Raw genomic sequence first — 24,694 nt, 5'->3', positions numbered from 1 at the left:
TATCCAAGACATATTTTCCGTAAGAAAACTGACCCACACAGCCAGTGATTAGTGTGTGGATGTTTAGCAATCAAGCACAATCCACAAATTCCTCCTACTCTCCCTCATTATTAGTTTAGAACTCCACTGTGCGAAAGAACTTCTATGATGATGGTCTGACACTCTATATCCGTGCTGTCCAACATGACAGCCATTAGCCAGACGTGGCTACTGAGCACAGGGAGCTGATGTGACCAGAGACTGACGTTTTAAATGTTACTAATTTCAGTAAGTTTAATTTGCTACATATACCTGGCCAGTACCTACCATAATGGACAACATAAGAGTGAGCAATGCACAAAAAGCTGAGCACAGCACTTGAAATCAGAATACCTGAGTCCCACTTTTGTTACTTACTTCTTTTAAGCCAGTGGGCTCTTCTTAGGAAAAAGAAGGTGCCCATAAACTAGAGTTCTATTAAAAAAATCAAATGGAATAGTATATGAGAAAGGCCTTTGTAAATGGCAGGACATAAGTTATCGGTCCTTTAAGTATAAAGGAAAGACCATCACATTAAAGAAAGTAAAAAGCCATCAGGAAAAGATTTACATTGCAGATACTCTATAGCTATCATCCCATTTTGTATTAAGAATGTGTGAAGACAGAGGTGAAGTTAATAACATTCCAGCTGATGAACTCTACCCACTTGGCTTCTCAGACAGCAAGACCCTCTCTAGGAAGAACAGAAGACAAAGTGGAAGCTTAAAGATAGCAGTAAGACTGATAAATGTTATGAAAGATCAACTCCATGAAAACGCTGTATTATCAGTCCCAAAGAACAGACTGTACCAAAAACTGTTATCTATATTCAATTTTTCTGTAAATCTAAAATTATTTCAAAATAACATTTTCTTAAAAGCAGCCTATCACCATTAATGCTCAAGGACCGGCAGCATCATCATCAGTTCCTCTGTCAGGGACAAAGGAGACAGGTGCATCAGGTGGGAGGATGGGGCCAAAGGGATCAGAGGTGACAGACAAGGCAGCCTGGAGGAAAGGGCTGATGAGCACTCACCAACCATAAATTCCTTGATAATCGATACCACTAGAGTTCACTTAGTAATTAACTCTTAGACATTCTGAACAAACCTTGCCCACAGGAACATTCTTAACATCTTCCACAAAAACGACTTCCCGAAGAGACCACTGCTCTTCGTTCACCTTTTCCTCTTCTTTGGGGGCGGGGGTGGACCGTCGTCGTTCTTAGACAACAACAAAATGGTAAGTACCAAAAAGAAAATGTGAAAGAGACTTTATAGATTTTATCTAAATATATGAAAAAAGATCATTTGTAAAGGGATACATATTTGAGATATCTGAATGTATTTCACAAACTATTGCCTTCTGAATTGAGGCTTCATGACTTTCACTTAGATGAACTCATGGTTATAAAAAAAAAAAATCCATTAATGCTTAACGATATTAACACATAGTTGCTGCTGCTGCTGCTAAGTCGCTTTAGTCGTGTCCGACTCTGTGCAATCCCATAGACGGCAGCCCACCAGGCTCCTCCATCCCTGGGATTCTCCAGGCAAGAGTACTGGAGTGGAGTGCCATTGCCTTCTCCGAACACATAGTAAACAACTGCAAAAAATTTAAAAACTTAAAACTTGTTTTGGACCCTCAAAATTAGGGCTATGGGACCAAGGTTTAAAAAAGGAAGATATGTTGGGCTTCCTTAAAATTAACACAAGACTATTAAAATGACTATTAACTTTCAATTTCAAGTATGAAGCAACCACAACTAAAAAGATACATTTTGGAAAGCTTTAAAAAAAAACAAACAAACTTCTATATATCCAAGGTGCCGTAGCAAACCTCAGTTTGCCAATTCTACAAATTCTGAGCAAAAGTTGTGACCAGGCCATAACCAATTTACAATAACAGTCTCAACAAAGATAGGCAGGTATTCTAGAGAGTGGCCGTTATTTCCTTCTATTACTGCAGTGCATTTTATATACTGTGGAAAATTATAACTCTCAAAAATAAGAACAGTCGACACTATAACTATTGCTAATACATTTAAATAAGACCACTGGACTTCCCTAGTCATCCAGTGGTTAGGACTCTGAGCTTCCACTGCAGAGGGCACAGGTTTGATTCCTGGTCAGTGAACTAAGATCCTGCAAGCCCCATAAACCTTGTAGTTCAGTAAATAAACAAGTAAATATGCATATTTTAACAAATCAAACTAGCAGGAGCACAATTTAAACTAAAAGATTTATACTAAAAATAGTCTGAGCTGTCTCCAATCAGAAACACAAACTGAACACAGCTACACAGCTGTGTGCCTAGCACCCAATTTTGACCAATGTATACTACACATAAAACTTACTGTATGGCATTGATGCACTGCTGGCAATGGAAGACGCATCACTGCATGTAGATGCTGGAGATGGTGGGGGACCCATTTCTGTTTTCACTGGTTCCTGCTTACTTTCAGGCCTGCAGTTAGAAACAACATTCTCTTTACGATTAGGAAAATAAAACATTAGGAACTTATCAAATGGCTTATATAGTAAGACTCAAGTTTATTCTCAAAAGAGAATGAAATAGTAAAAACTCGTACAAACTGTATTATTCTCTAATATGCAAGGTACTAAAAAAAATACACAGTACACATCTCAAATTTTAAATAATGTTTTAAAGCAGGAAAGAAATGCACTATGTGAAGCTATCAACAGTTTGGAACAATGATTCAGATAAGCCTTATCTAGGAATAACAACAGAAGCTACACTCAATTTGTCTACATAGCTTTATCATAAGCCTCTTGAGCAAACAAGTTTCACACTTTACTGAACCCTGACTTGCATACAGCAGTTTAACTGAAAAGATGATAAAGGCAAATAAATAAAAGGTCCTCCAGATCATTAATTTCCTAGATTTCAAAAGAAAAACTCTACTTGCAGTGGTTTGTTAAACACCAGACAGTTCAAGAATAACCACCTGCTGTAACTGAAATGGAAAACAATAGTATTAATAAACTATCCCTCTTCCTTCAGTTATTTCATTAATGCTATACTTGAGAAGATAACTACAGATGATAAAAAATAAAACATTTTCATTCATTAAATGGCAGAAGTCAATTTTTACACAGAAAAGCCATGTATTACTCAGAAATTTGTCATATACAAGTCATTCTGGTATATATTATAATCAGGGCCATCATATTAATTCTCTCATCTGCTATTATTCCTGTCAGGAATTTCACCTGAGTTAAAAAGAAAACAGTCCAGGGAAAAACAGCGTTATGTCCACAAGCATCTTAGCAATGTGTGCCATGCATGCATACATGAATACTCATGGCTGCTCTGCAAACCTCATGATGGTGGGAGCCAGCCAGTACTGACTCGTCACTAGCACACTTAAAGTCAACACATTTCCATGACTAGAAGAGTCTATTGACATGAAAATGATTATCGTCTTAACATTTAATTTCACCTTAGCTCTTTTACTAAGTATATTAATATAGATGGCAAATTTCAAGGAAGATTTTGAAAATCTTAATAAATCACAAAATATAAATACAACAACTTATTTTAATCTCATTTTATGCATATCAAAAAGATTTCAAATACCCTTTACAAACTTTCATAAATGCTACTTTTAAGATGTTTTTAAAAAATCAATATAAGCAGAGGGAAAGTTTATAAATCTATTTTAAAAACAAGACAGAGTCTAAAGCACAAAACAAAGCAAAATATCTTAATTAGGCATGAATTACAAAAGAATATTTTTAAAATTAGCAGTAATCCTTGTACAATCATTATATTCATTTGAACTAAAAAGTTATAGAAATATAAAACCCTGTATGTGTAGTATAGTCCCAATCATTTCTTTTCAACTGCTTGTATACATTTAGAACAAGAGTATATCAAAATATTTAAAATGTTATTTCTGCAATGTGATATTATATTATTTTCCGTATTTCTATAATGTTCATGTATTTTTATAAAATTAAGAAAAAAGCTATTTTGAAACTTTATTAAAGCTCAAGTACCAAACAGCCAAATTATAATACACAGTATTTTTAAAGATGAGTAGATGCTTCTAAAAGTACAGGTGTTAAGATCTGTACATGGCTTCCAAATAGTAAGCTAGCTCCAGAATGTAGGTTTTATATAATTCAGTGATATTTCTGTTCACATTATCCCCCACCCTAAAATTCACAAAAATCCTTTATAAAATTTCCCTCTCCAGTACATTAACCTATAAAACCCTTCCAGTGATCAAGATGCAGGCAAGATGTTAGGTAGAAATTAAAATGATTACACAAGAAGAGAGTAGGAAAAAGTCTGCCTAATATACCACTGCTATATACCACCTTCAAAGGATACACTCTAAAGATCAAACAAAGACATTAAGAGAGAACTCTACATTGGCCCTTCTGGCCATTAAACATTAAGAATAACTGTAATATACAAATATTAATGAAACTGCAAATAATAAATTTTACCAGTTCCTGTCAAAACTCACGTGGATCTTAACAAGACCCCACATGTTAACACTTTTATAAGTCACCGTACACCTCTCTTAAGTCTCCTTTGATTATCCTCCTTCATATACAGAGCAAACTAGAAAAATCAAGATTAGTTAAGACACAGTACTTACTTAGCTTCAGTAGTTTTGCTAGCTTTGTCCATGCTTTTCAAGCTCTCAGGAGATCTAAGTTGAAATCTACAACTATCATTCATATTCCAAACCGACTCCATTAAGACACCAACTTTAGGAATCCCAGCACTAATTGAAAATGCAACTGCTCCAGCATGATAGAGAGGATTATTTCTTAAGCATACCTAGCGAACAAAAGAAAAATCACCATCAGAATGACATAATTTTTAAACAAACTAGAAGAGTTATGTGTTCCCAAAATCAAAGAGCAGGAGTAATTTTAGCACACTTGCTAAAAACAAACTAAAATACCCTGATACTGAGAAAGAGTGAAAGCAGGAGGAAAGGATGAAATGGCTGGATGGCATCACCAACTCGATGGACGTGAGTTTGAGCAAGCTCCGGGAGGGGTCATGGTCAGGGAAGCCTGGCGTGCTGCAGTCCATGGGGTCACAAAGAATCAGACACGACTGAGTGACTGAATTGAACTGATATTTCATGTAGCAAATATCCTGACCATTCTGCTACAAGGACATAGAAAAGAAACAGCACAGAAGAAACTACAAAGGTTATTAAAAGTAAAATGTAAAAAAAACAATTTTTTTTTTGTTTCTTATAATTTGAAATTATTTTCTCCCTTAATTCATGATGCTATATATAGGCTCCATCATAAACTTCATCTCTACAGGTATTTGTTTCCCTCAGAAGACTGTTTTCTATAAGCTAGAATTTTAACTAGATAATGTAAGTTTTCTCTTACATTAAAAAAACAGAATATGTAGACATTAATGTTAGAAGTTAACTGAGTTCAAAAGTGAAAAACCTATAAATTCTTATTCTTAGAGCACCCCCAGGTCATACTCTAAAACCAATAACTTGTAACATGGCCCTGCCAAATGCACCAACAAAAGCTACTACTGTGATATGAACATTATTTCTGGAAATCTCTTTTGATTTCTAAAGTAGCCCAAAACTTACTGACATTCTGTTCAGTCATTCAATAACTAATGATTACCTTATATACTTGGCATTGGCATATATAAAGATTTTGGGGGTAGAAGTTATAATTAAATATAAGTCATACAGAAGAAGGTAGCACACAGGAGTATAGGAACTGGAAATACTGACAAAGAGTAAAAACTCTGTCGTTAAATACAATTCTGTGGCACAGAATGAATAGTTAAGAGACAACTTCTTGAAAGGGTATGCTTAGCTTGACTTAAAAGAGAGGTTTCATCCATAAATTTTCAAAAAATGCCAGTGAAAGCTTAAATCCTGAAAAAGGATCAATAAGGCTATAATTATAAAAGAAATATGGCAAACTATATTAGAGAATAAGTTACTAATATCTTAGAATAAAAATAAATGCACCTTAAAGACAAGGAGGTATATATCCAGTACATAACAGACATGCAAGGAACATGTGCTAAATATATTACTCTCAACAGTTAAAATCTGTGAATGCAGATGCTGCTGCAAACTCTTAGAAGTGAAGCCGCTCAGTCGTGTCCGACTCTTTGTGACCCTTTGCACAGTAGCCTATCAGGCTCCTCCGTCCATGGGATTTTCCAGGCAAGAGTACTGGAGTGGATTGCCATTTCCTTCTCCAGGGAATCTTCCCAACCCAGGGACTGAACCCAGATCTCCCGCATTGCAGGCTGATGCTTTACCGTCTGAGCCAGCAGAGAAGTTGATCAACAATTCTTTCTGATGCAAACATATGAATGCTTTCCCCATTCTGTGGCCATGGCTGCCTTAATCCTCCTGCTTCCTATACTTTAAAACAGAACCTTAGTTCTGCACTAAAGTATTGGAATATGCTCTTTTCCAGCAATTCAGTGCCAAGCTATTTTGCTTAAAGCTTTCCTCCATGCACATTTAAAGGATTTTTTCTTTCCTCCCTGTCTGCAGTAATGTCATCCTACATGCTAATAAGGCATCTGCTAGGATATCTGGCTAATACATGAGTTGAATAAATAAGGAATTTTGGAAACGTAAGAGATCAGTATGTGAACTGAATAAGTAAAGGGTAGCTACTATAAGTGAGAGATCTGTCTGAAGCAACTGACATTAATAATTAAGACTAAACAAACAAATAAACAAAATAATGGGTCATCACTAAAAACTTCCTAGCTGGAAGGTTACAAAGGAGCCAGAACAAGACAACCACGAATAGGACAAAAAAAGAAAATGAAGCCCCAAACAAAAATAACAAATACATTATTAAACTGAGTTTTAGACAAAAGTAACAGCTAAACTAGTAATTACTTTGTAAGAAACAGGTAATGTAAATGATACCATCTTATAGTGAAAAAGCTGAATTGAAAAAAAATGTTAGATGAGGGAATTAGTGCCATGTCATGCAACAAAAAAGATTTAAAGTCCGTAAACAATCATTGCAGCACTTGCTATAATAATATAAACATCAACTTTTATCCTGAAGATAAATTCCTATAAAAATCTAATGAGTCAGAAGTATAACAGTAGTTTTTAAACTTTTTCGGTCTCAAGACTATTTTACCCCATTAAATATTACCAAGGACCCCAAAATGTTTTGTTTATATGGGTTATAATTGGTATTTAACATGTTAGTAATTAAAACTGATAAACTTTAAGTATATACTTAAAATTAATAAACCCCATGTTAACATGCATAATTTATATTAAAAATAAACTACATTTTTAAAAATACTAGCCAAGAAAAGTGGCACTGTTTACATTTTTGTCAATCTCAATGTCTAATTTAATGTAAGACAGCTGGAGTCCCAGGTATGCTTTTTGCATTCAATTTGCCATGATATGTTACTTTAGCTAAATTATATAAAGACAACTCAGCCTTAACAAAGATAGGTAACTGGAAAAAGGAGGACTCTACAGATCCCCTGAAAGGGCTGAGAAGGCAGCAGGAGTCCTTGGATCACACTTTGAGAACCACTGGGATACTAGAAACATCACCTTCCATCAGATATATATGAGCCTAAAACTGAGGTAGAAATTGTTAGGCAGTGTAGGACTCTGAGACCTTGTTTTCAATAAACATCTCCCTCCATTAGCCTAAAGCTGTACCCAATTCCTGGAATGTATCCTTGGTCTGGGTTCCCAGGTAGTATTAGTGGTAAAGAACCTGGCTGCAATGCAGGAGACATAACAGAGGCGCAATGGATCCCGGGGTCGGGAAGATTTCCTGGAAGAGGGAATGGCAACCCATTCCAGTATTCTTGCCTGGAGAATCCCATGTACAGAGGAGTCTGGTGAGCTACCACAGCATCGCAAAGAATCAGACACAACTGAAGAGATTTAGCAATTAGCACTATGTTCTTGGACTGATAAATTATCAACACTCAGATCCAGGGAACAGCAGTAATTAACTTCTGTTTCATATGCTGAGGGAAAAACAACTGGTGATCATTAATCTTAAACCCATACATTTGGTCCATTATAAAATGGCCAGTGGGCATGAAGAAGGGTGGTGACTTAACCCGAGGATCAAGAGAAGCCTGGACCTTTAAATTGATTGATTAAAAATAACGGATTTTAAGGACAGGGACCAACCAAAAATGTACAGATTAATACTGGTAAAGATATAGTTCAGTTCAGTTCAGTCACTCAGTCGTGTCCAACTCTGCGACCCATGAATCACAGCACACCAGGCCTCCCTGTCCATCACTAATTCCCGGAGTTCACTCAGACTCACATCCATCGAGTCAGTGATGCCATCCAGCCATCTCATCCTTGGTCGTCCCCTTCTCCTCCTGCCCTCAATCCCTCCCAGCATCAGAGTCTTTTCCAGTGAGTCAACTCTTCAGATGAGGTGGCCAAAGTACTGGAGTTTCAGCTTCAGCATCATTCCTTCCAAAGAAATCCCACGGCTGATCTCCTTCAGAATGGACTGGTTGGATCTCCTTGCAGTCCAAGGGGCTGTCAGAGTCAAAAGCTGAGGCAATCCCATTTTGGGGGGACTCTTTACCCCCTTCCTCTCAGTGTCTATGCCGAGAGCTTTGTACTTTCCTCCTCTCTAATAAATCCTATTCACTTTCTACTGTGAGCATTTGTGTGTTCATGGATTTCATTCTTTGGCTTCGCAAACAAGAACTCTGATTCCTGCTTCAAAACCATCTCAGAATCAAAACATCAGAAACTAGCAGAAGCACAGGGATTTGATGAAGCCTCCTGTCTCATGCTGACAGTATGATCAGAGAGCAAAATCTTTCAAACTGCTTGGTTGTTAAGAATCATCTGGTGTTTGTTAAACACAATGAAGCCTGGGTCCTACCACCATCCAACTGAAGGAATGTTTCCGGTAAGCAGTTCCTGGCTATACAGTTAAGTACAGAATGATTCCTAAAATCAGGCAAATCTAGGATCCTTGCCCCACAGGAAAACCAACTGACAGCAGGGCAACATCTATGCGTGACTCGGTTATTGAACAGAAAGTGATGTGGCCCATACATACTACTGGGACTCGGTCCTTCAAGTGACGTTCGTTTATAAACTGTCTATAGGGGAATTAACTACAGGGAAAGAAATTGATTTTGAAGAGCAACAATGTCCCTTAAGATAGACTTAATTCTAATCACTTACCTGGGTACCAACAGTGATGTTTGGCATTGAAGAAATACCAGCACTAGATTTGGGTTTCTTGTTTTTTGCTCTAGCTTTCTCTAACATTTTTTTCCTTTGACTAAAAGGCACTACACCCCTGAAAATGAAAAGCAAAAATTGGACAAATAAGCAGCAAAGAAGCCATTAAACAAATCTAAAATTTCACACATTGTATTTAACTATTACTGGTATTAAAAGTGAAGTCACTCAGTCGTGTCCAACTCTTTGCGACCCCATGGACTGTAGCCTACCACGCTCCTCCGTCCATGGGATTTCCCAGGCAAGAGTACTGGAGTGGGGTGCCATTTCCTACTCCAGGGGATCTTCTTGACCCAGGGATCGAACCCAGGTCTCCCACGTTGTAGGCAGACGCTTTACCGTCTGAGCCACTATTCCTTCTCTAACATTTTTGCCTCAGTATAATATTAACGTGTGTAATTTATTAATAATAACTTGATTGCAGGTCTAAGTATATAATTGGACCAACTTTTATTATTAACCCTTATTTAATCATTAAGGATTAAAATTTACAGGAAATTCATCATTTGACATTTTCTTCTGTTTAATTAAATTTAACTAATTTAATTCTGTTTTAATTAGTAGATCTCCCTATGTTATTTTTACCACTGCAAAGTTGCCGATTTCTTAAAACACAACAGAAAACATATTTAAAGTCCCTTTTGAAAATTAAAGGAATCAAGTGAGGCACAGGATACTCAGGCAATGAAATACTTTAATAAATTTCTATTTCATGTTACTGTTAAATGAATGTTAACAGTAGTTATATTCAGGTTGTAGGATTATAAGTGATTTTTATTTCTACTTATACTTTTTAAAAACTTCACAATTATAGTCACTAAGTATATTTTTGTAACCTTTTTTTAATCTTAAGGTTTATTTTTAATGTTACTTTGCTCCAAGGTGAAAATTTCCCTCTGTATAAGCATCTTTTTTAATTGAAGTATAGTTGATTTACAATGTTGCATCAGTTTCTGGTGTACAGCAAAGCAATTCAGCTATACATATACATAGAATAGGAAAAAGAATATATGTATAATATGTATATAATCCTTTCATATTCTATTTTTTATTTACCATTATGGTTTATTGGGATTTTCTAGGCAAGAGTACTGGAGTGGGTTGCCATTTCCTTCTCCAGGGAACTTCCCGATCCAGGGATCGAACCCAGGTCTCCCACATTGTAGACAGACGCTTTATCGTCTGAGCCACCAGGGAAGTCCATGGTTTATTATAGGTTACTGAATATAGTTCCCTGTGCTATTCAGTAAGAGCTTGTTGTTTACCTATTTATAGTAGTTGCATCTGCTAATCCCAGACTCCTAATTTATCTTTCCCTTGCCCCCTTACCCCTTTGATAACCACAAGTTTGTTTTCTATGTCTGTGAGTCTAAAGCATTATCTTTCAACAGACCTTCTCTATTGCTTTGACTACTTAAAGCACCTATCTATGTACATAAACATCACCAACTCAATGGACATGAGTTTGAACAAACTCTGGGAGATAATGAAGGACAGGGAAGCCTGGGGCACTTCAGTCCATAGGGCTGCAAAGAGTCAGATATGACTGAACAACAACAACCATAATGCACATAAAAGCCTCCACTGGTAAGAAATACCCCCTCTGTGATACTCACCACCAGTATAAATTGTTCTCCAGCTGTGCACAGGTGTAAAGGGCACAGCAATGTAAAGAAACAATCCGTTCACCTTGAAGTTCTGAGTAAGTCTGGGCCGTGTGCTCTAATTTAGAAGCCACAGAACTTAAAGTTTCATCCACCCAGGTAGCAACCTGAAGAATAAAATATCACAAGCTTAAGTAAAAACACGTAATCTTTACAAAGGGACTGTGGTCAAAACAAGGGCAAGGAATATCTACACTGTGGACCAGAATTCTACAGGATAGAAAAACAAGTAATTAGGAAAAGGTTCTTAATGAGACTAGAAACTAAATTACTTCCTTCACACAAATCAATCAAAATAGTAGATACTGAAATAGATGGTTCTAAGGCATTAATTGAAAATAAACATCTGCTCCAACAATTTTAAAAAGAATTTAGTGACTCTAAAGTCAAACTGATAATCTGAGGATAGTATAATAGCTATACTTCCTCTATCCATTATAGCTCTTCAGTATCTCCTCATTCAGCACTTAGCTTGGATATTTTTATTCCCTTAAAGTAGAAAGATCTCTCTGAAACTGAATTATAAAATAGAGATAAAACAGAAAAGATTATACACTGGATTACAGTACTAAGGCCTAAGACACTTGGTATTTGTAGGTTTAAGTTAGCTAGAAAGATAGAAATGAAAAGATGGAAGAGGGGCAGGGAGAGGAAGAAAATCAAGAATTTAAGAAATGTTTACCACAGGATGTCTTACCTTGTTGTTTTCTGTAGCTACAGTTGCTCTTATGCTATTTGCAGACAGGAGAACTATCTTTTCATTGGTTAGCCCCAAGAATGTTGCTCGTGGGTGATGTAAGGAAGGATTCTTTGAAAGCATAAGAAAAATGATTATCATTTTGTATATTGATTTGGAGAGCTACTTAAAGCAAGATTTAATATAATGAAATACCTGTGCATTTCTGTAAGGCTCAGATTCATTCCACTTCCACTGATAAAGTTCTCCTTTACTGCTGACAGCCAGAAGCTCAGAATATAGAGCCCCAATACAGATGAATTTTGTTCCATCCTATAATGAAGATAACATAGTAGTATAAATATAACAACTGCCAAACCTGATGATTTGGATATAAAACATTAATTACTACATCTAATCTGGATTGATAATGTGAACACAGGAACCACTTTGGCAAGGACCCCGCCCCCTCCCCGCCTTTTCCAGCCACACTGGTCTTCTCTCCGCTCTTGCCAGGACCTCGTTACTGGTCCTTACTGGTCTCTCAGCCTGTTTTTCAGGTGACTCACTCACTCTCTCCTCAGTCAAGTTTGCTCAAGTGAGATCTTCCCTGACCACACTATCTCCAAAATCAGCACTCTAATATTCCATCTCCTTACTCTGCTTTCCTTTTGGTTCATAGCATTTCACAACTTGATAGATTATATTTACTCATTTATTGCCTATTTCAGGCTTCCCTGGTGGCTCAGTGGTAAAGAATCCACCTGAAATGCAGGAGACGTGGACTGTAGCCTATGAGGCTCCTCCATCCATGGGATTTTCCAGGCAAGAGTACTGGAGTGGGCTGCCTTTCCTTCTCCAGGGAATCTTCCCAACCCCGGGATCGAATCCAGGTCTCCCGCATTGCAGGCAGACACTTTACCACCTGAGCTATCAAGGAAGCACTTCTTCTCTGGGAGCTTACTTAAAATAAAGGATGTGTGCATCTCTTAAACTGAAGGTTTGTTTTGTTACAGAGCACAATGTGGAAGTTCTTATGTTCAACTTCAGCAGACTGACTTAGCGTGAATTACCCTGCAATTTTTCTCCACCCTTTCACCTTCAGCATTTTATCACTTAGCTCTTATCTTTGCAGTCTTATGTCTTTGCTACTATTGGAGATGCATTTTTTTATTCCCTTATAAGTCACTTTAAGATTCTTACTGTAAGTAGGTTGGTGTGTGTATACACACACATACATATATATGTATATACATACATACATACATACATACATATATATATATATATATACACACATATATATAGTTACAACTTAAATGTAGGCATTCAGCAACATAGAACTAAATTTCTAATCAGAGAAAAGTAAATTTCAAAAATGACCAAGACATGAAAACGGATCCATGGTAATGGAAGTAACTCTTAGTAATCACTGTGGCCTCCTGTGATTCCCCAAAGCCTCTTGTACCTAATTCTCTTACAGTATTTATGCCAGAGTATTTAACATTGTTCTGCCTTCCTACGATATTGTCACCCTAACACCTGAACAAAAAGCCTAAAACACAATATGTACTTAATCAAGGCTACTCAGTTACTCATTGGATGACTCTCACTTCTGCCTTCACAGATCTTTTAACATCTCTGTAATTAACAATTATGCTTATTAAAAAAAAAAGATGCTGAAAAGTTAATAAGGGGGAAAAAATTCATTGATTTATTTTTTTCTTTCTATCTTTTAATCCCTTCACCCATTTTCCCTACTTCCCATCTCTGGCAACTATCAATCTGTTCTCTGTTATATAGGATTCCTTTTTTCTTAAGATTCCACATTTAAGTGCCATCACATGGTATTTGTCTTTCTCTAACTTCATTTAGCATAATGCCCTCAAAGTCTATCCATATTGTCAAAAATGACACAATTTCATTCTTTTTTTTATGGCTGAATAATATTCTTGTGTGTGTGTGTATGTGTATCAACCCACTGATGGACATTTAGGTGGCTTCCATATCTTGACTATTGTAAACAATGTTGCGATGAACATGAGGGTACATGTATTTCCAGTTAAGTGTTTTCATTTTCTTCAGATAATACCCAAAAGTGAAACTGCTAGATCATACAGTGGTTCTATTTTTAATTTCTTGAGGAATCTGTTTTCCATAGTGGCTATACCAATTTCCTACTCCACATTTCACCACTGAAGCATCTTTATTAGCCTAGAAAATGGTGAAACTGTGAAGTAGTTGTTCCTCTAAATAGGTGATGTGAAAGTCAAGATTATTCCAATTAATTTAACAAAGGAATTTCTCAGGTACCCTAACAAAAGAAGGAAAAATACCATGGACACTAACCAAACTTACAACTTATAAATACTGAATTAGGTCATTTATGAAATTAAGCTAGGACAACTCCTTTTCCCTCCTACCACAAAAAAAAAGCAAAAAAGAGAGACAATTTGCAAATAGTGTGTGCCAACATCCTGTATCTCCCTGCACTCTCCATCTCCTATCAAGCACCCCCTGAAAACCTTTTCTACTCCTCAGGGATCACCATCTCCAACTATAGAGGACAAATATGGACCCCCATAGTGCCTATTTCTTCATGTGGAATTTATCCTATGTCCCTGTATGATAATTTTGCACATTGTTCCAAAAGCAAGGTTTTTTTCCCCTTAACAACTCTGCATTCTCTTTCTGACTATAGCATTCAGCCTTACAAATCATCTTAACGGTTTGCTAAAAACCAGGATAATACTTATCAGTTTAGTTAGGCTTATGCTATTTTCTTTCTCTGAACTGAAATTTTTGATGTCTAAATTTCAGTCACAAGCTAATAAGTAGTTCTTATTCAGTAAAAACATTTTAAATTAGGTTTTTCTTTATTGAAAAAAAAAGGTATAGGTAGGGCATACTCTGTTGCACATACTGCTACTTCTCCTTCATTCAACATCTGAACAAATCATGGAAATATATACCAAGTAAGGCCTATACGGTGTCAAAATTTTATGATGAACTTAGTAACTGCCTCTAAAAAGTTGTACTTAAAACTATGCCTATCAGTAAAGACCAACTAAGACTGGCTAACTCTTAACAAACTGTTCACTGGCCAGGAAAAAATCCTGCTAAACTCCAACTGCTCAAAACACTTTCAAATACATGCTGAAGAAGACTGGACTAATATAGATGTGATGGCATTATTACAACAAGATTCAGGAGTCCTCCATTACTTCCTGTCAATATGAAGTAGATGCAGCCCTAATTCGATCAAGGCTCTCGAGAAACAGGAAACAAAGAACAATGTACAAAAAAACAGGAAAGAAAAAGTCCAGTGGTTTAAGTCACCTTCTACCAAATGAGGTAAAAGCAGAAACTGGAACATCTCTGGTTTTATGGAAATAAGTAAGAGAATGCAATTCAGAAAAACTTTGTCAGCTGCCAAAGAAAACAGAATAACCTTTTGCTCACAAAGAGACTGATTAAAATTCATGTTCCTTCTTGCATTCAAGCTTTCCACATGAGCTGAATACAGAGGAAAATTAACCACATCAAGATTCACAATAACTATGAAAAATAAATTCAGAAAGTTAAATAATATTTTCCCTTTAATATTCCAAATTCAGCTTCAAAGAAAGAAAAGAAATGCACATCAGAACGTCCTTATCTGCTACAGATAACCAAGTTCTTATCTTCTTTTACTTCTACTTAAAAGAATCTCTCATCCAACTGGCTCTAGAAATAAACAGGCACTCCAAGAAACACATGGACAGCATATGGCCTCCTATAGGAACCTGCGAAAATGAACCACCTGTCTCTTAAGACAATGAAACCTACACACCATCAACAGGATGTGTCCTTGCAGCTGTGATGGATTTTTAAAGATTCACACCACTTAAGTCCTGGCTGCTATCTAGAAGCCCGCCATGTACCACTCCTCAGGATGCGGAGCATCACTCCCCCAGTTTCTTCCTGTCCAGCCTGCTTTGTCTCCCACAGTTTTTAGAGCAAAGAGCATGTCAGAATTCACTGACATCAATCGGGAAAGCTAACTAATCAAAGAAACACAGATTTCTAATCTTGCCCTCACATGCATGTCTATCAATGAAACCTTCTCTGCAGACACTGGGTCCATTCGACAGCACAAAACAAATCTCTATCAAGAAATATACCATCAGTTACTGGTGAGAGCATCACTAGAAAAGAAATCCTGAAACAGAATGCTTATGTCTTATCTGAAACTGCCATCCCGATGCCTCTGATTTACTTCATTAAGTAGAAAAAAAATAGCACCACTGAACACATCTCGTTAAAATGATTCCTGCAGTGTCAAATCAAGATTATTTATATTTTAAAAGAAACAAAAACATCACTTTATGTCTGCATTTTAAATGACAGTACAAAAACCTGAAATAAAACAGAAACCTTTTGTGGGGGGGGGAGTGCGGTAATGTGTGTGCCAGGAATCCATTTAAAATGGAAGAGATGGGGATTTTTTTCAAATACCTTATCAGGCCACCACTGCAAATCTTCTCCAAGAGACACGGGACTTTGAACAGGCGTATTCTTCTTATCCAAGTTTGGCTCTCCTTCCTTGCTGGTAGAGCCCCTTTCATTATCAAATGAGGCTCCATCAAGCCACCTTCGCTCACGTAAACGTAAAACGGATTCACGTTCACGCAACAGCTCAGAGTCTCTCTCTAAGGGAAGAAGGAGAACTGGTATGCAATTGGGTCACACCAGTGGGATAAAAGTAAGCCACTCTCTAGTAAAGACCCTTTAGGATGCAACTAACAGCAGTTTATCCACCCACAAGAATTTAATGTAAGTATTTATCTAATAAGCCTGACATGCAACATTCAAAACATTTAACTCTTTCAAGTGAATGTATGAAAATGGTAAACTAGTTCTTTAAGCATTTTTCTGAATCCAAATATATGCTTTTAGAGCAGAATTGCTTCAAACTAGATTCTGGACATTTTACATGGAGTTTTAAACTTCTAGTTTTCATTAAAAATGCTTACCGTAACTTTTAAAATTTATCTATTAGAAACTATTCATAAATTAAAATTTTGACATGTTAGATAGATATATAAACCAAAAAATAGCATTTGTTAGAGATTCTACACATAGAGGGGGGAAAAAACTTTAAAGGGGTAAAATAAAAATCCATTAACTGTAAATTTTTTTATAATCTTTGTTTAGAGTAATTTTACAGACTAGATTTTTGTGATAAGTCTTATTTAGAAAATTCTGAGAAATTCAGAATTTTTTTTCTATTTTAAGAATCTTTATAGAAAAACTATTTTATAAAAATACTACCACTGAAACTGGCTTACGAACTTTTTAAAACAAGTTTTCAGGTTGCTCACACGTTACTGTTTTAACTAGGCAATTAAACTTTCTAAGACTTGGATATTAAGGATTAAAAACAATATTAAGTTGAACCATATAAAACTGCCATCCATGCAGGTCAAACATGGTCAAGTACCACCAATTTCATATGGTTCAGACTGAAAGAGATGCCCACATAGAATGCCCTAAGGAAGAACAAAAGGAAGAAATTTAGAAGGAGCTATTTGTTAGATACTGAATATTTGAAATGTAATTCTTGATGCATTTAAGGCAGTAAAATATTCACTTATTTTTAAAGAATTTGTAAGCTATTACATAACAGTTTCAGTATACTAAAAGATTATTGTAAGACTGTTGTTTTAAAACTGCTTCCAAATAGTAGGCATTTGCAGTACAGTCTTAATATAAAATAGCATCTTTTCCAGTTTACTAATGCTAAGTAAATAATACAGCTGATTCCTTCCTGTTATTTGAATCAAGGAGTTTTACTTTCTGAAAAGTAAATATACTGCCTTTAAAAAGTTAAAATGCCAATTAAATATATGTCAACATATACAGAGAAAGGCTTCTGTTTGTACGATTTCATAATCTTTCTAAATTCTACTATGAACTAAAGCTCTTCAAGATTTTAACTTCTGAAAATACTATTTTAATAAGCTAAGTATTTATATATATTTATTATGGATCAATCTCATTCCAATAAGTTTTTTTTTGGATTTAAAATGAAGAAAATAATCACCTTATTTTAATCAAATAAACTAGAAAGACTTATTTTCTGAATGCTGCATGTCACTGTTAAGTAGAATTCTGCTTTTAGTTCAGAATCCATATTCCTAAATTAAAAAATATAGTTAGATAAAACATAATCCTTTATGTGTGTTCTATAATGCATTAATAGATAAAATCATCTCTAAAGTTCTACTGTGGCTCTTCAAAAATCAAAAATAATTATTTTAATGCCAAAGCATCCAAGAACACTAATAAATAATGATTTCATCTAGTGTAATATTAAAAGTTCAAATACAAAGAATTCTACCACTAGCTCTCCAGTCAGCCAATAATCACCAAGAAATAAATGCACAATTACCTCGAGATGAGCCTAGCCTGGAAAGTGACGACCGACGAAAAGAAGGGTAACCAAAATAGCTAATGTCTTCAGAAAACATGGCGTCTGCATCGATAATGACACTTGGGTGGGCAGAATGAATGTCAGCATCAAGAAGAGACATAAGATCCTCTATAAAGTGAAACAAATATAAATGAAACAGGTACAGAGAAAAAATCTGTAGACCACTGAAAAATCCCTTAAAGTTAAAACATTAAAATCAGGGGCTGACTACTGACATAACCTGAGAAGAGAAGCAGTAACTACCTAAGAAATAAAGTTAACATCATTAACACAGAGTTCAAGGAACATCAATTGCATGATTATTGCTTGGGCTACATCCTAAATAATCACAAGAAAAAAGGATCATTATTTAAGATTCTTGTGACATCACAAAGATGATACAGTCAAAATCTAAATGCAGTTCAGTTATTACATATTCAGTAATAACAGCATCAGAACAACATTCCAGAGGCATCTGTCAGTCAGCAATAAAGCTATGCACATACATCCATGCCTTTATTAGGATGAAACACAAGTCCACTGAGCAGAAACAGGTCCCTATTTTCCCTTAAAAAAGATTTTACAACCAAACCCTATAGGGAGAAATACCTACCACCTTGAAAAGAACAGTCAGAAAACCCACTGCACTTTCATTTCATTTCATTGCCCAGTCAAAAAAAAAAAAAAAGAAACACCTCTCCCTAGAGATGAGAGAACCATGATGGTGATCCACCAACCTCCAGGCAAATAAGATTCACTAGCTGTATCATCACCATCATCTCCATCTTCATCATCCCGGCTAAGTAAATTATTTACAGCAAGGTTTACATCAAGATTTGTGCGCTGAAGTTCTCGAATAATGACACTTCTGGATTTGCCTTGTAAAACAACCTGGGCCTGAAATAAAAAATAAGGAAGAGTGCTACGTTAATTTTCTTTTTCGTAACTTTTCTAAAAATCAGAATGAGTTTTCTAGGATCAAAACAGAAAAGCAGTATTTCACAACTCATGATATAAATCATGGCTACAGCCCACTATATTTGGGCTTCCCCTGTCACTCAGCTGGGCTTCCCTGGTGGCTCAGAGGGTAAAGCCTCTGCCTGCAATGTCGGGAGACCCGGGTTCGATTCCTGGGTTGGGAAGATCCCCTGGAGAAGGAAATGGCAACCCACTCCAGTACCCTTGCCTGGAAAACCCCAGGGACAGAGAAGCCTGGTAGGCTACAGTCCACGGGGTTGCAAAGAGTTGGACACGACTGAGCGACTTCACTTTCTTTCTTTTCTTGTGGCTCAGCTGGTAAAGAATGCACCTGCAATGCAGGAGACCTGGGTTCGATCCCTGGGTTGGGAAGATGCCCTGGAAAAGGGACAGGCTACCATAAATCATGGCTACAGCCCACTGTATTTAGTTAAACCTCACCCTGTCCTGCTTTTATGTTAAGTGTTCCACAGGATCCATACCTGTGAAATCAGCTCCTCTGGAATCACAGATGCTGGGATAACTGGCTGGGGCTGGCTGCCCAGAAGCCCAGATCCCCGATCCCGTCCCGTTCGAATTACTCGAGTCTGTCGGCGAGAATCTCGCGCTCCAGCTGATGACCTACCAGAGGATCCTCCTCCACTTCCACCCACTCCAGAACTCCAGCGACTTCTAAATTATCGGAGAATTTATAGAATAAGCATTTTAAATAATCATTCAGAAAGATTCCTCCAGGTCTCATTTTCACTCTCTTAGGACATGATAAAAGCTATTTTTCTAATTGACATGGTATGTTACAGTAGTATTCTGACAGAACAAGATAGTAGAACTGACCTTTAAAATAACAGTTCTAATTTTTTTTAATGCTTAAATATAACCTCACTTTTAAAACATAAATACCACGTGCATTTTTTAAAGAACCACATACCTAGCATTTCTAGACATGACTCTAAAATGAGTTATAATACATTTCCTCTTTGCATGAATGACCTATCAGACATAACTACCAACAGTCTGTAATGCAAAAAGTAAAATTCAAAGCTTAAATTTTAAAGACACAAATAAATGGAAAGACACCTGTGTCCATGGCTTGGAAGATTTAATATTGTTAAGATATCCAGACTGCTTAAAGTAATCTACAGATTCATCACAATCCCTAGCAAAATCCCAGTGGATTTTATGCCTCAAAGGACATAATCAACAGTGAGGAAGGAACGTACAGAATGGAAGAAAACAGTTGTAAATCATGTATCTAATAAGAGGTTAATATCCAGAATATATAAAGAGTTCTTACACTCAACAACAAGAACAACAAAAATCAAATAACCTGACTTAGAAAATGGGCCAAGAATGGCCAAATAAGCATAAGTTCAGCATCACTAACCATGAGAGAAATGCAAATCAAAACTATAACATATCACCTCACACCCATTAGAATGGCTACCATGAGAAATAGAAAACTACAAGTGTTAGCAAGGATGTACAGACACTGGAACCCTCATGCACTGTTGGTAAGACTATAAAATGGTGCAATGCTATGAAAACAGTACAAAGTTTCTTAAAAAATTAAAAACAGAACCATTGTGTATGACTCAGCAGTTGCATTTCTAGGTATAAACCAAAAGAATTGAAAACGGAGTCCCAAAGAGATATCTATATACCCCTGTTCAAAGCAGCACTAGTCATAAGAGCCAACAGGTACAAGCAACCTACTATCCAATGAAAAATGAATGGTTAAACAAAACGTGGTATATACACATACACTGTAATATTATTCACCATTAAAATGGAAGGAAATCCTGATACATGCTACAACATAAACTCTGAAGATATTAGGCCAAGTGAAATTAAGCCAATCACAAAAACACAAATGATATCCAAAGTAGTCAAATTCACAGAAACAGAAAGTAGAATGGTGGCTGCCAGATGCTAGGAAGAGGGGTAGAGGGAGCTGTTTAATGGAGATAAAGTTTCATTTTTACAAGATGAAAAAGTTATGGAGCATTCCTTCACAACAGTATAACTATATTCAATACTAACTGAGATGTGCAGTTATAATTGTAAAGATGATAAATTTCATGTAATGTGTTTCTAAACATGATTTTAAAAATATAAAGTCATGTGTTATCCAAAAAAAGCTATGTTCTAGAAAACAGACATGTTTTCAACTTATATGCTTTGTGACAATTATGCAACAGAACATAATAAAGGATCAATGAAAGATACAAATAGATATTAAAATAAAATATTAAATCAGCATTTCTACTTCATGGTTTCCTGTAAGCTGTCAAAATTAAGTCAGGTGGAACTACTCTTGTATAAGTTTTTAACAGTCAAAAGCTAAATTTATTATCTCAACTTGAAAACAGGAGGAACCACACTAGAGTCTTAAAAAGATTTAACTAGTGTAACTGTTATGTCCCCAGTTTGCCTGAGATACCACCAGAGTCAGCGTACTGTCTGAGCCTATTATTATTTTCACTCCCAAATTTCCCAGTTTGGACAGTAAGTTATATGGCCAATTTGCAATCTCTGTTACACAAAACCTCAACTGAGGTTAGTTGAAAGACAAAGGTCAAAATATCTCTGGCTTGCCCATTCATTAACCTGACTGTTACTATGGAGGATACCACATTTTCCTACTCACACCCACAGTGCAGGATTTCTTCTGCTGGAATCCAAACAACCTACTAGACTTCCTACCTCAACCGATGCTAAACATTCCTCTATCCAGCTTGCTGTCCAGAGAAAGAGGAAGGCGTTTGACTAAATATACTATGATTATAGTGAGCTCTGCCTCTCTTTCTCGCTATATATATATATATATATATATATATATATATATATATGCTAAGTCACTTCAGTCGTGTCCAACTCTGTGCGACCCCATAGACAGCAGCCTACCAGGCTCCCCCGTCCCTGGGATTCTCCAGGCAAGAACACTGGAGTGGGTTGCCATTTCCTCCTCCAATGCATGAAAGTGAAAAGTAAAAGGGAAGTTGCTCAGTCGTGTCCGACCCTTAGCATGGACTGCAGCCTACCAGGGTCCTCCATCCATGCGATTTTCCAGGCAAGAGTACTGGAGTGGGGTGCCATTGCCTTCTCCGATATATATATATAGTGAGATATAAATATTTTTAATATTAAACTCAAAAATAATGTAAAAACCAGTTTCTACTACCCACACCTCACTCATCAAATTAATCCTACAATTTGACCCCATTATAATACTCAAGATACACAAAGTGACTCCAATCAACTGGGAAAATCACGCATAATATGGAATTAATCCAGTTTGCAATCTTAATACCCAAGGGATAACAATCTTAATACCCATGGGATAAGTCCTGTCCATATACTTGGCTAGTTTAAAAAAATGTACAGCATCAAAAACAAGAAAAGTCTGAGAAACTGTCATAAACAAGAAAAGCCTACAGAGAAATGACAACTATCCACTGTGGTATCCTGGATGGGATCCTGGAACAGAAAGGACATTAAGAAAAAAATGAGGGAATGTGAACAACCTACAGCCTTCAGCTGATGATAATTTATCAACATACATTAATTATAAAAAGTGTACCAGGCTTATGTTACATGTTAATAGTGAAAACTGGGTATGGAGCATACAAGAATTCTCAGTACTACCTCTGTAATTTTTCTGTAATCTAAAACTGTTAAAAAATATGAAGCTTATTTAAAAGAATATATACATATACACATGCATACAAACATAGGCTTACATACTAGATAGGTATGTGTGTGCCTGTGCATGTGTACACATTTATTTCCACGGAAATATTAACTAGTTTCAACACTTAAGTCAGAAGATTTCCCATAAAAAAACAAGTTTGCAGCTTTTCTTAAGATTAAAGGGCGGGGGATGGGAGAGAAATGGAAGTTTGCATTTGGTAACAATGGCCCTGTAGACTTCTATGGTAACATCAACTGTTTAGCTGCCTCCTTTAAAAATGGGTGATAACAAACAATGGATAAAGAGACTTTAGAAACTAATATTTCCATTTTAAACATTCTTTAAACACACACTCTCTTTCTCCAAACAAAGTTGGTGTTCTTCCCCTTCAAAGTTGGTGTTCTTGACCAACTGAAATGCGCTTAACAAAAATATCCTGGAGATTTTTAAAATATCTCCCAGGATAAATCTGAGTAATTATGAAAGAGAAAAAACAGCAGCTAGAAAGCCTTAGCACACTGCCAATTAGCAAAACCCCCAAGGGAAAAACATTAAAAGTCCTAGAAACATTGACTGTTATGTATTCCTAAGAATGATCAGTTATAATACATAATCAATTCTCAATTACCCACACTGACAGCAAAGAAAAACAGTATTAATTATCCCAAAATCTTTCAAATGCAGTTCTCAAACAGAGACCACCTGATTCACAACACCTCTATGAACCCAAAGGGAACAAGCCAGGACTCTGAAGGAAGGGGCTGGAGACCAAGGTCTGTGGGGACAGTCTTTCATTTATGACTGCACCTGTATACCCTAGATTCTCTAATAAATAGCAAGCTTCTTTAAAGTTTACTATTTCAACACAGGAATGTGGGGGGAGGGGGGAACTATACAACTCAGAGAAAGAAAATGTATTATGAAGGGTAACATTTTTGACTTTAAAATTTCTTAATTTACAGAATACTGGTTACAATTTTTCCATCAACAAACTGAGAAAAATGTTCATACAGGCCAAGAGAAACAATCAGCCTTTAAGTGCTTACATTTTGTAGACATCTGCAAAACCAAATAAAGGTAAACATATGGCTTAGTCAGTGGGAACACTGTGACGTTTTTCAGAATTGCAATCATGAACCCAATGCTAAAACACAGAGTCTGTTGAGGTGGAGCAGGTTTATAAAAACATGATTCAAAAAAGGAATATAATCAAGCATAAGTAAGAGGAACACAAAAACTAATGATTCTCCCTGCTTTCTAACGTCTTAAAATTAGCCTTAACCTTCTTTTAGAGCAGGTCTACTAAGGTTTTTATCCAGGCTCAAATGTACTCCTTTATTATCATCTTTGTTGTGTATTTCATTACCAAAGACATAAAATTCCACTACTCTCTTTCAGTCATCTTGTCATGCAGTCTATTATAATTGGTTATATCCAATTATTTAAATCTAGGATAATTTAAGCAACAGAAACAGCAATGGATTACAAACCGTAAAATAAAACAAATATCCATGAGACCATAATAACATAAATAACTCAACAGTAACAGAATAAAATAGAATAAAAAAGAAATGGGAGAGGAGGAAAAGTTCTTCCTTACAGTCAAATTTCAATTAATGAGTGTAAAAGAAATAATAAAAACATATTTTAAAAAGCACTACTTGGTCAACACCACAGTAATGAAAGAAGAAATTATCAATGGAGTCTACAGTTAATGAGCAAAAGTATGATGGAAAATGGACTATTTACATAGTCAGGAAGTATCCAGCTGAGCCACCAGGGAAGCCCATCTCCCCACAAAATACATTATTTTGTGTATTAATATAAATACATTAATACAAAGGGGGAAATCTTAATAGTAACTTTATACTTGAGAAGCCTGGCAAACCTCACTTTTTAACTAAGTGGTCAGGGATAACCACCATGGTAATGAGAAAAG

The 24,694-nt window shown here is 36.2% G+C and overlaps 1 protein-coding gene across 1 annotated transcript in view; it reads right to left on the bottom strand.

Moving 5' to 3' along the window:
- The window catches only part of UBR5 (ubiquitin protein ligase E3 component n-recognin 5), a 131,418-nt gene that overhangs the window by 53,782 nt on the left and 52,942 nt on the right, over positions 1 to 24,694 (bottom strand). The window contains exons 6-16 of the mRNA XM_068983714.1: positions 19,547 to 19,736; positions 18,824 to 18,983; positions 18,066 to 18,215; positions 16,130 to 16,341; positions 11,849 to 11,965; positions 11,654 to 11,764; positions 10,909 to 11,063; positions 9,233 to 9,350; positions 4,652 to 4,836; positions 2,375 to 2,484; positions 1,129 to 1,241 (exon numbers count right to left, since the gene is read on the bottom strand). Of these exons, the coding sequence (XP_068839815.1) occupies positions 1,129 to 1,241; positions 2,375 to 2,484; positions 4,652 to 4,836; positions 9,233 to 9,350; positions 10,909 to 11,063; positions 11,654 to 11,764; positions 11,849 to 11,965; positions 16,130 to 16,341; positions 18,066 to 18,215; positions 18,824 to 18,983; positions 19,547 to 19,736 (1,621 nt within the window). The remainder of the gene's footprint in view (positions 1 to 1,128; positions 1,242 to 2,374; positions 2,485 to 4,651; positions 4,837 to 9,232; positions 9,351 to 10,908; positions 11,064 to 11,653; positions 11,765 to 11,848; positions 11,966 to 16,129; positions 16,342 to 18,065; positions 18,216 to 18,823; positions 18,984 to 19,546; positions 19,737 to 24,694) is intronic.

The sequence above is a fragment of the Capricornis sumatraensis genome, chromosome 11 (assembly GCF_032405125.1).
Source record: "Capricornis sumatraensis isolate serow.1 chromosome 11, serow.2, whole genome shotgun sequence".
Taxonomy (NCBI): domain Eukaryota; kingdom Metazoa; phylum Chordata; class Mammalia; order Artiodactyla; family Bovidae; genus Capricornis; species Capricornis sumatraensis.
This window is presented reverse-complemented; position numbering and strand designations above follow the sequence as displayed.